This window comes from Choloepus didactylus, chromosome 13 (genome assembly GCF_015220235.1).
Source record: "Choloepus didactylus isolate mChoDid1 chromosome 13, mChoDid1.pri, whole genome shotgun sequence".
In the NCBI taxonomy this organism is placed as follows: Eukaryota; Metazoa; Chordata; class Mammalia; order Pilosa; family Megalonychidae; genus Choloepus; species Choloepus didactylus.
The window spans coordinates 97,446,768-97,462,030 of record NC_051319.1 but is presented as its reverse complement, the minus strand read 5'-3'; the positions used below and the strand labels follow the sequence as shown (position 1 = coordinate 97,462,030).

The following is a 15,263-nucleotide window of genomic DNA, read 5'->3' as shown; positions in this document are numbered from 1 at the left end:
TCACAGAGCCCAGAATTTCTCCTAAAAAAACATTATCCAGAAACTGTCCATTTGTGAAGTGGTACAATACTATTTAGAAGCAAATAGAAAGGAGCCTGTTTATGATTTAATGTTCATATGAGAACACTTAAATGTATTTTTGAGTTACTGTACCCTTGCTTTTCCTTTGGGATTAAACAATTTGTCGTCAATCAACAAACATTAATGTGTTCGTGTGCTGTTCAATAAGAATTAATTACAGAGCACTATAGTGAGTGAAATAAGACACATACAGACAAATATTGCAGGGTCTCACTGATATAAATTAATTACAGTATGTAAACTCATAGACGTGAAATATAAGTTACCAGGATATAGAATGAGGCTAAAGCATGGAGAGCAGTTGCTTATTATGACCAGATTGCTCAACTCGGGTGAACTTAAACATTTGGAAATTGACAGAGGTGATGGTAACATGCTGTGAGAATAACTAACAGTGCTGAGAGTTGTGTGAAGGTGGTGGAAAGGGTAAGCTCAGAGTCACGTATGTCACCAGAAGGAAAGTTGGAGATTAAAAGCTGGGAATGTATAAAACAGTAAATCTTGTGGTGGACAATGTCCATGATTAACTGTGTAAATATTAGAAATCTCTCTCATGAACTAGAACAAATGTATGACACTGTGCCAGTCTGAATGTATTGTGTCCCCCAAAATGCCATTATCTTTAATGCAGTCTTGTGTAGGCAGACATATTAGTGTTGATTAGATTGTAATTCTTTGAATGAGTGTTTCCATGGAGATGTGACCCACTCAACTGTAGGTGATAACTCTGATTAGATAAGTTCCATGGAGGTGTGTCCCTGCCCATTCAGGGTGGGCCTTGATTAGTTCACAGGGGCCCTGTAAAAGGTCAGACAGGAGTGAGCTTGCTACAGCCACGAGGGAAGCTTTGAAGAATGCACAGAAGCTAAGAGAGGAGCTGCATATGAGAGTTTGAAGACGGCCGTTGAAAGCAGACTTTTGCTACAGAGAAACTAAGAGAGGACAAATGCTTCAAGAGAACTAAGAGTGGCATTTTTGAGGAGCTGAAACCTAGGGAGGAATCTCCTGGGAGAAAGCCATTTTGAAACCAGAACTCAGACGCAGATGCCAGCCATGTGCCTTCCCAGATAACAGAGGTTTTCTGGATGCCATCAGCCATCCTTCAGTGAAGGTACCCGATTGTTGATGCATTACCTTGGACACTTTATGGCCTTAAGACTGTAACTGTTTAACCAAATAAACCATCTTTATTAAAGCCAATCCATTTCTGGTATTTTGCAAAAAGGCAGCATTAGCAAACTAGAACAGACACTATAACTAGCAGTTAACAATAGAGAGGCATATAGGAAAAAATATATACCTATTGCAAACTATATACTACAGTTAGTAGTATTTTAATATTCTTTCATCAACAGTAACAAGGGTACTATACCAAAACTCAATCAGTAATAGGGGTATGGGAGGATTTGAGTTTCCATTTTTTGTCTTTACTTTTTTCTGGAGTAATGGAAATGTTCTAAAAATTGAAAAAAAAATTAATTATGGTGATAGATGCACAGCTGTATGATGGTACTGTCGGCAATTGATTGTACACTTTGCATCTTTGGATAGTTGTATGGTATGTGAACAATCACAATTAAAAAATTTATATATATATAGAAACTAGCAAGGAACAGTCCTTAATTGTTGGAGGGAATGTAAAATGGTGTAGTCACCGTATGGTGGTTCCTCAGAGAGTTAAGTACAGAATTACCATATAGGAAGGTAACCCCGCTTTTAGGTATATACCCAAAAGAACTGAAACAGGGACTCAGGTATTTGCACACCAATGTTCACAGCAGCGTTGTTCACTATGACCAAAACACGGAAGCAACCCAAGTGTCAATCAACAGATGAGAAGATAAAATGCGGCATATACACACGTTGGGATATTATTCAGCCTTAGAAAGAATGAGATTCTGATACATGTGACAAAATGGATGAACCTTGAAAGCCTCATGTTGAGTGTAATAAGCCAGGAAGAAAAGGACAAATATTAAATGATCTCACTGATCGGAATAATTAGAATAAGCTAATTCACAGGGTCAGTAACTAGAATACAGGCTACCAGGGAATGGGGAGTTAATGTTTAACTGGTTCTGAGTTTGTTTGGAGTGATGGGTAAGTTTTGGTAACAGATCATGGTGATTGTACCACAACATTGTGAATGTAATTAACACCACTGAATTATATGTGTGAATGTGGTTAAAAGGGGAAATCATAGGTTGCATATATGTTACTAGAATAAAAATTTTAAAAAGCCATAGGACCAATTAAGACAGAGAACACTACTAAAACTATGGACTATAGTTGAGTCTAATTATAATAACATTATTTCATCAATTTTAACCAAGCTACCACAGTTAGGCAAATTGTTAATAAGGGAAAACTATGTGTGTGAGAAGGGGTATGTGGATACTTTTATTTTCTGCATGATTTTTCTGGTAAACCTACAAATTCTCTAATAAAAATGTAAATTAAAAAAAGAATTAATTACACTCATACCTTCATGTTGCACTCATTGTTCTCTACTGTGTATAGTTCAATCATTTATTTAGATGCTCTCCACATATAACTTTCATGACAGCCTTCTTCAGGCTCAGCCTTTCCATTTTAAAATTTGGCATTACCACAATAATCTTGATTTTACAGCAAATGGGCACAGGTCATGCCAGATACATTTAAATAAAATTATGGCCAGATATCTTGGTGCAGTGGGTAAAGAGGGAGCTCTTATGGACTGAATCATGTCCCCATAAGGACATGGTCCAGTGGATGTGAACCCATTTGTAAACAGGATCATTGAAGATTCTAGTAAGATGACACCAAACTGAATCAAGGTGAGCCTTCATTTAATATGACTGGATTGCTTAAAAGCAGTGGGAGTGACTCCCAGGGGTGTAAATCTCCCTGGCAATGCAGGATATGACTCCCAGGGATGAATCTGGACCCAGCATCATGGGACTGAGAATATCTTCTTGACCAAAAGGGGGATGCAAAATGAGACAAAATAGTTTCAGTGGCTGAGAGATTTCAAATGGAGTTGAGAGGTCACTCTGGTGGACATTCTTATGCACTATATAGATAACACCTCTTAGGATTTAATGTATTGGAATAGCTACAAGTAAACACCTGAAACTACCAAACTCCAACCCAGCAGTATGGACTCCTGAAGATGATTAGATAATAATGTAGATTACAAGGGGTGACAGTATGATTGTGAAAACCTTGTGGATCACACCCCCTTTATCTAGTGTATGGATGAGTGGAGGAATGGGGATAAAAACTAAAGGACAAATGGGGTGGGATGGGGGGATGATTTGGGTGTTTTTTTTCACTTTTATTTTTTATTCTTGTTCTGGTTCTTTCTGATGTAAGGAAAATGTTCAGAGATAGATTGTGGTGATGAACGCATAACTATGTTATCATACTGTGGACAGTGGATTGTATACCATGGATGATTGTATGGTATGTGAATATATTTCAATAAAACTGAATTTAAAAAATAAAAATTAAAAAATTAAAAAAAAAAAAGTGGGAGTGAGAAGGGGGCAAGGAGACAGATGGCCATGTGACACATGCAGAGATTCAGTTAGGGTTTGCTGACAAGCCATCATCAGCATGCTACAGATTTTGGATGAAGCATGGACTGCTGATTGCTTGATTTTGGACTTCTAGCATCCAAAATTATGACACAACAAATTCTTATTTAGGCCAACCAGTCTCTGGTATGTTACAGCACCCCTGACCAAACAGGAGCTGATCTTGTGGAACTTCCCCCAAATCCCTCATGCCCACCCTGCAAGACTATAATCCATAATGTCTACTTTGGAGGCCAGATCTGGGGGAAAAAATCTTTTCAAGGCACATGGTATAGAGTGACATGAGCAAAATCATTCAGTAAGGAAGTCCAAATCCCACCCTGTATAAAACAATGAAAAAATAGGCAAAACCTGTCAGAATCAACTTTATTGGAACCCTAGAATTAACCAAGGGCTTGCAGCAAACCAAGGAAAACTTATTCATGAAAATAGTTGATTTTCAGTAGGAACAACAAACTTTGTGGCCATTTTAACTTATTATGTTCCCATTACCCGCTTCCCATCTCATGGTAGCTAAATAGTAGCTGGAAAAATATCCTGCATTCCCAGGGCTGGAGGGCACAGATGGGCCCTCAATGACAAAGAACACACCTGTCCGGTGGCTCCTAGAAGACAGACTCAAAAGGACTGTCTCTGTTTCCATGATTCTTTATTGCATAATTGTTTGTGATAGCAAAAATTTGAAAATAACCTAAATATTTATCACTTGAGGAATGTTTAATCATGGGTTACATGTGTACTAACAATGAAAGGGGTCCTGCATACACCGAGTGCAAAAAGCAAGTTTTAGAACAATGTCCATAGTATGATCCCATTAAAAGCCAAGATAAAATAACTTTTTTTTTATTTTTTACTAAAAAGTTGAATGCCTTTAATACTTGTAAAGTTGACCCACATATCTTCCTTCTCAGGGAGAGGATGGGGAGTAATTAGTCATGAATAACATAAAGAGAAAAGTAACAGCACAAGATCAATTTAATTATATTTTTCTATTAGAATTACATTTTCTTAGAAATGTGGGAGAAAAAAAAAACCACTAAAAGTCTACCCATTCTTATATGTGGAAAAGTTTCCAAAGAAATCCTTACACTTCAAGAGGTGTAATTTTCTGAGATGTTAACTTGGTTTATCATACTGTACACTTTCCCACTGCGATAGGAGAAATCAGAAGAACACACTGTCCCTCAACGTCACAGGTGCAAAGAATTCTGAGGAACCCATGTTAATGTCACATTCAAGCAATATGCCACATCTGCATGAACATTTAGTTTCTATCATAAGTACTTTCAAATAGCAGGGACTAAAACGGGAACACAGGTCAAGATGGGAAGTTTCTATTTTGCCACTTGAGAGGGAGAGAAAAGAAATTCCCTGCTTCTTAAGACTACATGTGGGGGACCAAAAGAGAAGTAGCTGGAAAGGTCTTACTGCATCTTCACTAAAGAATACAAAATATTTCATGACAACAACTACGTGATTGTCAGGCACTGTGACATGTCTTTACATTTAATCCTTTCATTGACTCCTACAAGAACCCTACAAGGAGACAGGAGGTTAGAATCCCCAACTTACGAGATGCAGACACCCATAAGTGTGAGGTAAGACACATAAGTAATAGAGAGCTTAGGTAACTTGTCCAAGGTCACACTGCAAAGAAGTGGGAGAAGGGTTCTAAATCACATCTATTGAATACCAAAGATGCACAACAGTTCAGGCTTTATGAGGAACTCAACTGAATCTGCTTTTCAGTCCCAAATCATTGAGTGATCCTTTTCACTTTTTTTCTGGTTTCAAATTGCTGTTGATGTTGTCTTGAGTAATGGCTACCGACAGTCCCTTCTTCTGGTGAATTGGGGGAAGTATCTTGTTAGAGAGTGGCTTAAACACAGGAAACAAAAATAGGATGGATGAACCCTTCCTATAGACTAGGTCCCTGCTGAAGTGGTTGAGAGCAACCTGGTGATCATCCTTCCATGGGATCTGGCACAGGGAACACATGGGAAAAGCTGCAGGCCTGATTTTGCAGTGGAAGGCATGTTATGAAGAGATAATGCAAGAAAGTTCTTTCTGGGACTACATGAGTAATAAAGTCACTACATAGTTCAAACTCTCCCAAATATAGGAAAAACTATGGTAAGAAGTTTCCTTCCATCTCAGTCCCCACCTCCAACCATGTAATATCTATTGTTGGTTTCTTATCTGTTCCTCCAGAATTTCTTCATGCATCTAAGAACACATACAAATATAGATTCTCATTTCACTCTTTTCTTTTCTACAAATGATAGCACATTATAGCCTAACAGTTTTATTTTCTTTATTCTTTACAATCAACAATATACTTTACACTTTTATATAGTTTGAAAAAAACATTTTACAATAATATTTGTTCCTTTGAAATTAAAACCATGAAAAATTGGGAGCTAAAATGGCTGAGAAAGAGTTGCAATTGTAGAGGAAAGGGTTACTCATTCTCATTCATTGAAATGGGCAGGCCACTTCCAGCAGTTGGGAAGCTAAGCAATATTTTAAAAATTGAGAAAAAAAAGCTATATCAGGCAAAGAAGTATATCCGTAGATAATGAATTTGCCCTCTGAGCATGGATTTTGCTCTATTTAGAAAGATAATTCCACATCTCTAAACAGTCAGTCACTGCTTGCTTATCCTGAAATATCTCTGTCGAAGCACCCGATGCTATCTGTTCACCTTCTGCCCGTCAGCCCTACACTGAGTTGAGAGAGCAGCATACACAAGCTTTTCAAATGGCCAAAGTAAAGGAGATGGTCTGCTCTTAGACTGGAAAGACCATTCACATACAAAGGAATTGTGAGAGGGAGGGAGGCAGTGGCAGAGAAATGGGTGAAGGGGTGGGAGGAGAGGGTAGTCCTTGTTTTGGGAGCATAGGAGAAATGCACCGGAATCTCCACGGGAAGTTGGGGTGCATCCCCGCCATAGACCATCGCGTCATCCTCCTCGTCCATTCAGGAGCAGTTCAGGTTGTCTGTCTTGATCAGGGCCGGGATGTCCACCATGGTGCTGCTGCTCAGGTCCCAGGCGCAGAAGTCCATGGCATCCAGGATCTGCAGCAGCTCCTCCATGTCACAGTCGGGCACCAAGCACTGGATGTCCTCCATGGTGTAGTGGTCCCGGTAATGGTGCAGGGCTCAAGGTGTCTCGACAGAAAGAAGCTTCCCCAGGACTCCAGTGCAGAGCCAGCAGGGGTCCAGGAGCAGCACGTCCTGGACTGTTTCTCTGTTGAGGGGATGAGAGGTCACCCGTGGTTGCAGTATCCTGGCCAGAGACCCCTGCTACTAAGCCTGACTGCAGCCATAAAACCCATGCAACTGTTATAAGGAATGAGCCAGGGCTGCACAAATGGACAGATCTCAAAAATCAAAGACTGAGAATGTCCTAAGAGAGAATCTGAAAAACTGCTACCCTTGGCTCTTTAAAAAGGGTCAATGCTTGAATAACTATGCAGCTTATAAGGGGTGACAGTGTGATGGTGAAAACCTTGTGGATCACAATCCCTTTACCCAGTGTATGGAGTAGAAAAAGGGAGACAGGGACTAAATGAAGATTGGGGTGGGATGGGGGGAATGATTTTGCTGTTCTTTTTTAACCTTTGTTTTTTATTCTTATTTTTATTCTTTCTGGTGTAAAGAAAATGTTCAAAAATGGATTGGGGTGATGAATGCACAGAACAGTTGACTGTACACCATGGATGACCATAGGGTATGAAAATACATCTCAATAAAACTGAATTTTTTTTAAAAAAAGGCCAATGCCACAAAGATCCAAAAAGGACCAAAAAGAAAAGGAAAGGGCCCGGAGAAACTTTTCCATTAAAGGAGTCTAAAGACCCCAAATGCAATGAATGATCTCTGATTGGATTCTGAATCCTATAATAAATATGCAAATGCATAAAAAGAGATAACGCACGGTTCTTGGGACACCCGGCAAACAATGGCAAACACTTGAATGAGGGTATATAATCCCCATCAGTAGTACATCAATGTTAAATTTACTAATCCTAAATAACTAACACGGGCATGAGACACGGCTATGAAGAGGTATCTCTGACATCTCTCCTTCCTTAGTTTTCTTTCCTCAACCCCTGATGCATGCTTGAGAAATTCAGCTTTCTCAGCACCCTAAGACAAATGACTTTTGGGAGCCCACTGCACCCACAGGCTCAGCTGTTCTGAACAACATAACATCGATGCGGGTGAATTTAGAGCATCCTTCTTGTAAAAGTGCTTCGTTGACGTAAACTGCGACTATTCGTAGTGAGACCATTTCTCTGAACAACAATTCTTCTAACAATCCTGAGGCCTCAAGATTTTCTGTCATGTATATAATACATTTCTGTATTAATGTATTATTACTTTGCTAAGGAGTAAGCATGGAAACTATGCTTTGTCAAGTCAAGGAAAGGCCTGCCAGCGAGGTATGTAAAAGATATAAAAGACCTATATCTTCATGATCAATGTCATCAGACACCTATATCTGTCTAGGAGAGGCCATTCTGATGTAGTGGTTGTGAGCATGGGCTCTGGACCCCAACTGTGTAGATTCGAGCCCCAGCTCTACCACTTACCAGTTGTGTGAGCTTGGGTGAGTCACTTGGCCTCTCTCTTCCTCAGTTTCTTCCACTGCACAACCAGAATGATAATAATAGTCACCTACCTCCCAGGGATGTCCAGAAGATCAAATGAATAATAAACTGTTCCTGGTATTAGTACTTAATGCACGTTGGACCATGGTTCCGAGAGCCTGCCTTCTATGATCTAAGACAGAAAACCTAACTTGGATAGAACTCTAAAGGCATGATTGTATCATTTGGCTGCCTATAAATCCATGCAGAGAACAGAGGGCAGCGAAGACACTGGCTACCACAACCCACCTTGTCCTGGAAATTGGGATTAGAGCCGAAACTGCAAAGTAACTGGACCACGTCGGCGTGGCTGTAGCGAGCTGCCACATGTAGCGCTGTCTCTCCAGACTGCAAAAATATGCAGCCAATGTTTCAGAGCCACCGTGAGCAGGCTGTGAGGACTAGAATGCAAATGAACTGAGGCCCAAGTCCATGCCTTCGGCTGCTCCTGGGGCCAAATGCCCCTTTGCTGACTGATCCAGAGGCCCAAGGGTGGGAGGTCCACCACACAGCTAATATTATGCTTATCCCCTTTGTAATAAAACCCCGCAAGTGTGCACAACCAAGTGAGAAGCTGTTCTCATTCTTCTTTACATACTGATGCTTCTAGCTACATGGTTTTTTTAAAAATTCAAAATTCCCTTTTTAATATTAGGTTCATCACATGGCAGTTATTTGAATGTATAATTTTATTTATTGCCAAGTTTCTCATTTTATTGTGTAACTATGTTTAGAGGTTTATGTCTTGCATTCTCAGAGATTTTTTTTTAAATCACTATTAGTCCATATACTAGCTTTCTGTGAATTAACAAGTACAACTTCCTTCCTACTTTATTTATCTCTGCAAAGAAAATGTTAGAGTATATTATTGTTTACTGAAGAAAAGATACATCATTGCCATCTGCCAGAAAACTGCCATAATAAATACATGCATCTTTGATGTAAATGTCACTCCTTAGATAAAGTGCTGTTGTGCAGTGCACAATCCATACAACTGTATGTGGCAACCCTGACTGAACATGACAAATTAAGCTCACAAGTAATGGAAGCAGAGAAGTGCTTTACAGTAGAATAAATAATAGATGAGAAGGTAAGAATCCTAGGTTCAGGTTCCAGCACCGCCAATTAATTCACAGGATTGTTGTGTGGACTGAATGAGATACACATACATATGAACGCAAGGTATCTTACTAAATCAATAACTTGTATAACTTCTTTGGTTCCCCAAAAGGCTTTACTTTATGTGTATTATCTCATTAATTCTTCTGGTGCCCATGACTGAAGGTCAGCCTTGTCAGCCACTTCAAAGCAGTAAAAACTTCAAAGAGGAAGAGAATGGTAAAGAGATTTGTTTAAAAGCACACACAAGCCAACAAGCGAACTAAGACCCGGGTCTCTTTCTGGTTCTCTTTCTACTAGAACTTTCTTTGAGTTTTCATGCGATGGGGAGAATAATTTACTGCTTGCAAACTATGGCAACTAACTGGCAGAGTTCAGATCAAGGCAAATTTTAACAGTCACCAGCAAAAAGCATCCTCCAACTTACATTCTCTGCAAAAAGACTTTGGTCCTGCATATTTGTTCCTTTGAGTCTTGATGCCCATGGCACACCATACCCCCAAATGCATCCTTTTATTACTCCCTCCTGTCTCCCCTAAGAAAACAAGTGACCTTACCTTGTCTTTAACATCCAAATGACATTTGTTCTCATTGAGAAATTTCAAGGTATCTACGTGGCCATGCCGAGATGCCCAGTAGATGGCATTGGATCCGCCCTGTAGGAAACCAACAAGAAGTCACGTGTCTGGAGGGCTGATGGACTCTAATACATGCATCACTCAGACTCACTATTCCCCTCCCTATGTGATGGCAAACCTTCAAGGAACAATTGTCAAGAGGAATAAAACCCGTGTTTCATTTCAGCTTTGACACATGTACCATGGGTTACACAGGATGGTTGAAATTATATAGGAACTCTTTGTGCTATCTTTACTTTTCCAGAAATCTAATGATTTCAAAATGAAAGCTTTTATTTTTAAACCCTCATTTCAACCTCTCATTAGAATTCTCTATATTCCCTATATTATAAAGCTCTGCTGGAAGTCTATGGAAGGTGATGAAACAACCATTGTTATGATTATCAGCTGCTAATCAATTGCATCTGTATTTCCTACATGAGACTCATCTTGGAGTCTGTCATCCTTCTCCCTTGCCCTAATAAACATGCAGACAAATATATTTCTGATGAGGTTAATTAGATAACGAGAACTTTTTCAAATGTGACATCTAAGCCTATTGAGTAAATGTGATCAATAAGAATGAAATCTGATGTAGTGTACAAAGAAACACTGCTGGTGAGCAACACCGTCAAGAGGAAGGTAAATGTTTGTCTTTTTCATTCTCCTATGGTGTGGTGGAATAAATCGTTTGGACAGGTTCTTGGTCTTGGGCTGCAATCTGTTGGGTGTGGACCTGCTGTAAATAAAAGCTCTTCAAGTTGTTATTTCAGTAAAGATGTGGCCCAAGTGAGCCAGATCAGGCTTTAATCAGGATTACTAGTCCTTTACAAGCAAAGTAAAAGTCAGGCAGAGAGAGAAGCCACGGGGAGCAGCCAGAAGCCAGAAGTCAATGGAACATGGAACTGAAAGGAGGAGATGCCACCGCCATGTGCACTGCCACGTGCCAGAAAAGCCAAGAACCCCAAAGATTGCTGGCCAGCCAGAAGACAACTACCTTGGGAAGGAAATAAGCCTTCCAGCTTCTGAAGCCATGAACCTATCGATTCCTGTTGTTAAGCCAACCCATTGTATGGTATTTGTACTTTAGCTGTCAAGAAACTAAAACATATGAGTTAGATTATACCAGGCTATTTAAGCAGTTCATCTTCCTTCATGGAAATTGATAAATAAATTATAGGACATACATACATGGCTTTTTTTTCCCCTGTTATCCCTATTATTAAGAGACATTTGGAAACAAATAAAAACTTAGTTCTTTTGATGAAAGTAAAATTTTGACCTTATCTTGGACGTCAATCCTCAAGCCTCTTTTAATGAGCAGCTGTAGTATTTGAATATTCCCACAGCCGGCAGCAATCAGTAACAGAGATGTCCCACGCTGGAACAGGTAAGACAAATATATATAATATTATTTTTCAGGTTTGGTAGAAAAGGGAAGGCCCAAATTATCATAGTTGTCCCCACATGACTTCCCATGTCTCAACAGGCACATACCTACTGCTGCATAAAAGGAAAGGGACACTCAGAAGAATCCAATGACACTTCCTCTTTTGGATTCACCATCAAAGGTGACATTTTCATTTGCAGGATGAGGAGGTTTACAGTTTCATGGGTAGAGGTACAATGCAATTTAAAAGGCTCTGCATGAAGAAAGGTCTCAAATGCAAAAATACCTTATTTCTAACGCAAATCACTCTCTAAACAGAAGTGGTTTCCCCCACAGGAAGCAGTTTGCCTAATTGGAAGGGAAATTGGAGAAGCAGGTGGAGCCACCTTTAGCTTTTGAGGTGTACAGTGAGGGTGCTCCACCCCCCACTACCCCTGGCCACACTGTATCAGACCTTGTTGGGTTGGTTAACCAGAAGGTGCTGCAAGCCTGGGACGTTGTCATCACTGATGGCATGGATGATGGCTTTCATCACAAAGGAGTCGTCCTCATCCTTGAGAGGTGGCAAAGAGGAAAGGGAAGAGTTAATTTGTTGGCTATGATCCTCTTAACAGCATAAGGGAACTCAATACTCATTTGTGAAAAGGAGCATTCAGAAGAAAATAAGCCATTTAATCCCCAAATCCACGTAGTCAACAAGGGAAAGTTACTTTGTGCCTCTCCCATGTTGGAAGCTAACACCATCTACTTGTTCCTTATTATCCCCGGAGTTATAACCCAGAGAGCAAACAGCTTTCAAGATCGAGATTTAGAACAAAGATGATGGCACACTATACTTTGTGTTTATCTTAGGAATCTGTCAAAACATAGCCCCAGACACTACTGTGAAAAATTTCAGGTGTAACCCAGAAATGCTTTGGAGTCTCTTTCTGGATAAGAAAAAAGAAAAGCCATAGAACCAAGGAAATCGTATCTTTGAATAAGATGTTCTTGATTTGCATTTTTTTCCAAGGAAAGAACTGCCATTTTTGCAATCAATTTGAGTTTTTCCTTCTCTAGGTATAGAATAACATAGCAAGTCAGTCTCAATTACTTTAAAAAGTAGGCTCAAAAAAGGCAAGAAAAGTCAAAATAAGGGCCAGAAAAAAGAAAATGAATGCATTGCTAATAAAGAGAAAATAACTAGAGAATGTTGAACAAGTTTGTTAAATCATTACCACATTATCAAAATTCCCTAGATATTTCCAAAATATGCTACATTAAAAACAAAAAATAAGCTAGGAAAATCCCAAACAAAATTTCCTGATTTATAGAGGCTGAATCTCTACTTGTGGAGGCAGAATGGAGAAGAGGCTTTTCTGAGCTGTGCTTTCTCTTCTCTACATATATGACTACAAATTCCATATGATGTGAAAAGAACGCAGGCTTCAGAATGCCACTGGCTATGTTTTCTGTAAACATTTTTTTTGGGTGAAATATCACATATATGCAGAAGGTGACAAATTTCAAAAATACATTTTAACAAGTAGTTATAGAGCAAATTTCAAAGTATGGTTTGGGTTACAGTTTCACAATTTCAGGTATTACCTTCTAGCTGTCTAATATAGTAGAGACTAAAAGAAATGTCTATGTAATGATTCAGTACCCATAATCATTTCTTAAATCCTATCTTCTCTGTTATAACTCCTCCCTCTCATTTGATCATTCACTCAGTCTTCAGGCATATTTCGGCAATGATCATTCTAACTTCTTCATGTTGAAAAGGGGTGTTGACATTATGGGGTAGGGAGATGTAACTGGTTGATGCTCTTGGAGAGACTGAGACCTCTGGATTTCAGGGCTTATCTGCAATAGAAACAATCTGGAGGCTTTACGTTTCTGATAAATTTAGTGAGTGAAACTTCTATAGTGTCTTCGCTGGAGCCCTGGGTATTCTTTAGGGTTTTCAGGAATACTGTTTGTTGGGGCTTGGTATACCACGGCAATTTGCAATATCTGGCTGAAGCTTTCATAAGAGGAGACTCCAGAATAGCCTCCCAACTCTATTAGAAATCTCTTAGGCACTGGAACCTTCTTTTCTTTTTTTTTTTAATATATTTTATTTTATTTTGAAATAAATTCAGTTACATGAATAGTTGCAAAAACAATACTAGCCCCATACACAGATTCCATCATACCCTGACCCCCCTCCCCCAATAGCTTAATCCACCAAGTTTAACATGCTGTCACGTCATTATTTCTTTCCCTCCCTCCCTCCCTATCATTCATCATATATTTCTCTATCTTCTGAATATATGAGTTAGCTGCACACATCCTTGAACATCCACTATAATTCACATATGTATTCCCCATGAACAAGAACATTCTTTTATGTAATTCCATTAAGCCCAGCTAAGAAGTATAAGACATTCAACAATGATACAATGCTTACATTCTATATTTCCTTTTCCTTATGTCTAAACTGTGTCCCATCGAGCCACCTGTCCTCCACCCTCCAATCCCATCCAAGTTCATCCTTAGCATTCAATTGTCATCTAGTTAGACTGTCTTTTTTTTTTTTTTCTTTTTTCAATTGTGGAAACATGTACACAGCCTAAATCTTCCCATTCCGCCCCTTTTCTAGCCTTCCATTAGTGGGATTAATCACATTTAGAATGATGTTATGCTCTTTCCCACCATCCATTACTAGAAATTTCCCTTCACCTCAAACAGCAACCCTACACCCCTTTCTTAACTTCCCATTGCCCCTGCCCCCATTTCTCTTAATCCAGACTCTACTTTTCATCTCTATGGTTATATTCTCTGAAAATTTCTTTGTGTTTACTGTGGGGCTTAAAATTAACCTCTTAAATCCCTATCAGTCTTGTTTTTCTTTGAAACCACCTTCACTTCAATAGGGCACATAAACTATGTTCCTATACTCCTTCATTCCCCCACCTTTATATAGTTGTCTGAAATTACACATTTTACATTGAGTTCAAAAACCATTGATTTGTCCCTAGAGTTTGTGTATTTTTTATCATGTAGGAAGTAAATAGTGGAGTTATAGTTAAAAAATTATTGACTTCTATTTGTATTCCATTGTGTTTGGAGAATGTGCTTTGAGTATATTCAATTTTGTTTTTTTTTTCAAATTTCTTGAGGCTTGTTTTATGTCTCAGCTTATGGTCCCTTCTGGGGAAAGATCTGTGATCACTAGAGAAAAATGAGTGTCCTGGTGATTTGGGATGTAAGGTACTATATATATCTGTTAAAATTCTCTATATCTCTTTCTCCTTTCTTTGTCTCAGTGTTGGTAGGGCTTCCTTTAGAATCTGAAGTAGGGCAGGTCTTTTATTGGCAAAGTCTCTCAGCATTTGTTTGTCTGTGAAAATTTTAAGCTCTCCCTCAAATTTGAAGGAGAGTTTTGCTGGATAAAGTATTCTTGGCTGGAAATTTTTCTCTCTCAGAATTTTAAATATGACATGCCACTGCCTTCTTGCCTCCATAGTGGCCACTGAGTAGTCACTACTTAGTCTTATATTGTTTCCTTTGTATGTGGTGAATTGCTTTTCTCTTGCTGCTTTCAGAACTTGCTCCTTCTCTTCAGTATTTGAGAGTCTGATCAGAATATGTCTTGGGGTGGGTTTATTTGGATTTATTCTATTTGGAGTTTGCTGGGCATTTATGCTTTGTGTGTTTATCTTGTGTAGAAGGTTGGGGAAGTTTTCCCCAACAATTTCTTTGAATACTCTTTCCAGACCTTTACCCTTCTCTTCCCCTTCTGGGACACCAATGAGTCTTAAGTTTGGACGTTTTATTTTATCTATCATATCCCTGA

At 39.1% G+C, this 15,263-nt stretch overlaps 1 protein-coding gene across 14 annotated transcripts in view; it reads right to left on the bottom strand.

The window, feature by feature from the left end:
* LOC119507585 (death-associated protein kinase 1-like) overlaps nt 1-15,263 on the bottom strand; it is a 58,520-nt gene that overhangs the window by 13,599 nt on the left and 29,658 nt on the right. For 11 of the 14 annotated variants that reach the window (XM_037800757.1, XM_037800758.1, XM_037800759.1 and 8 more), the window contains 4 exons: nt 11,898-11,996; nt 11,336-11,434; nt 9,994-10,092; nt 8,567-8,665 (listed from right to left, as the gene is read on the bottom strand). In XM_037800757.1, the coding sequence (XP_037656685.1) occupies nt 8,567-8,665; nt 9,994-10,092; nt 11,336-11,434; nt 11,898-11,996 (396 nt within the window). Of the gene's footprint in view, nt 1-5,962; nt 6,913-8,260; nt 8,316-8,566; nt 8,666-9,993; nt 10,093-11,335; nt 11,435-11,897; nt 11,997-15,263 lie in introns of those variants that run through there. The other 3 variants (XM_037800761.1, XM_037800760.1, XM_037800756.1) reach the window with 3 other exon arrangements.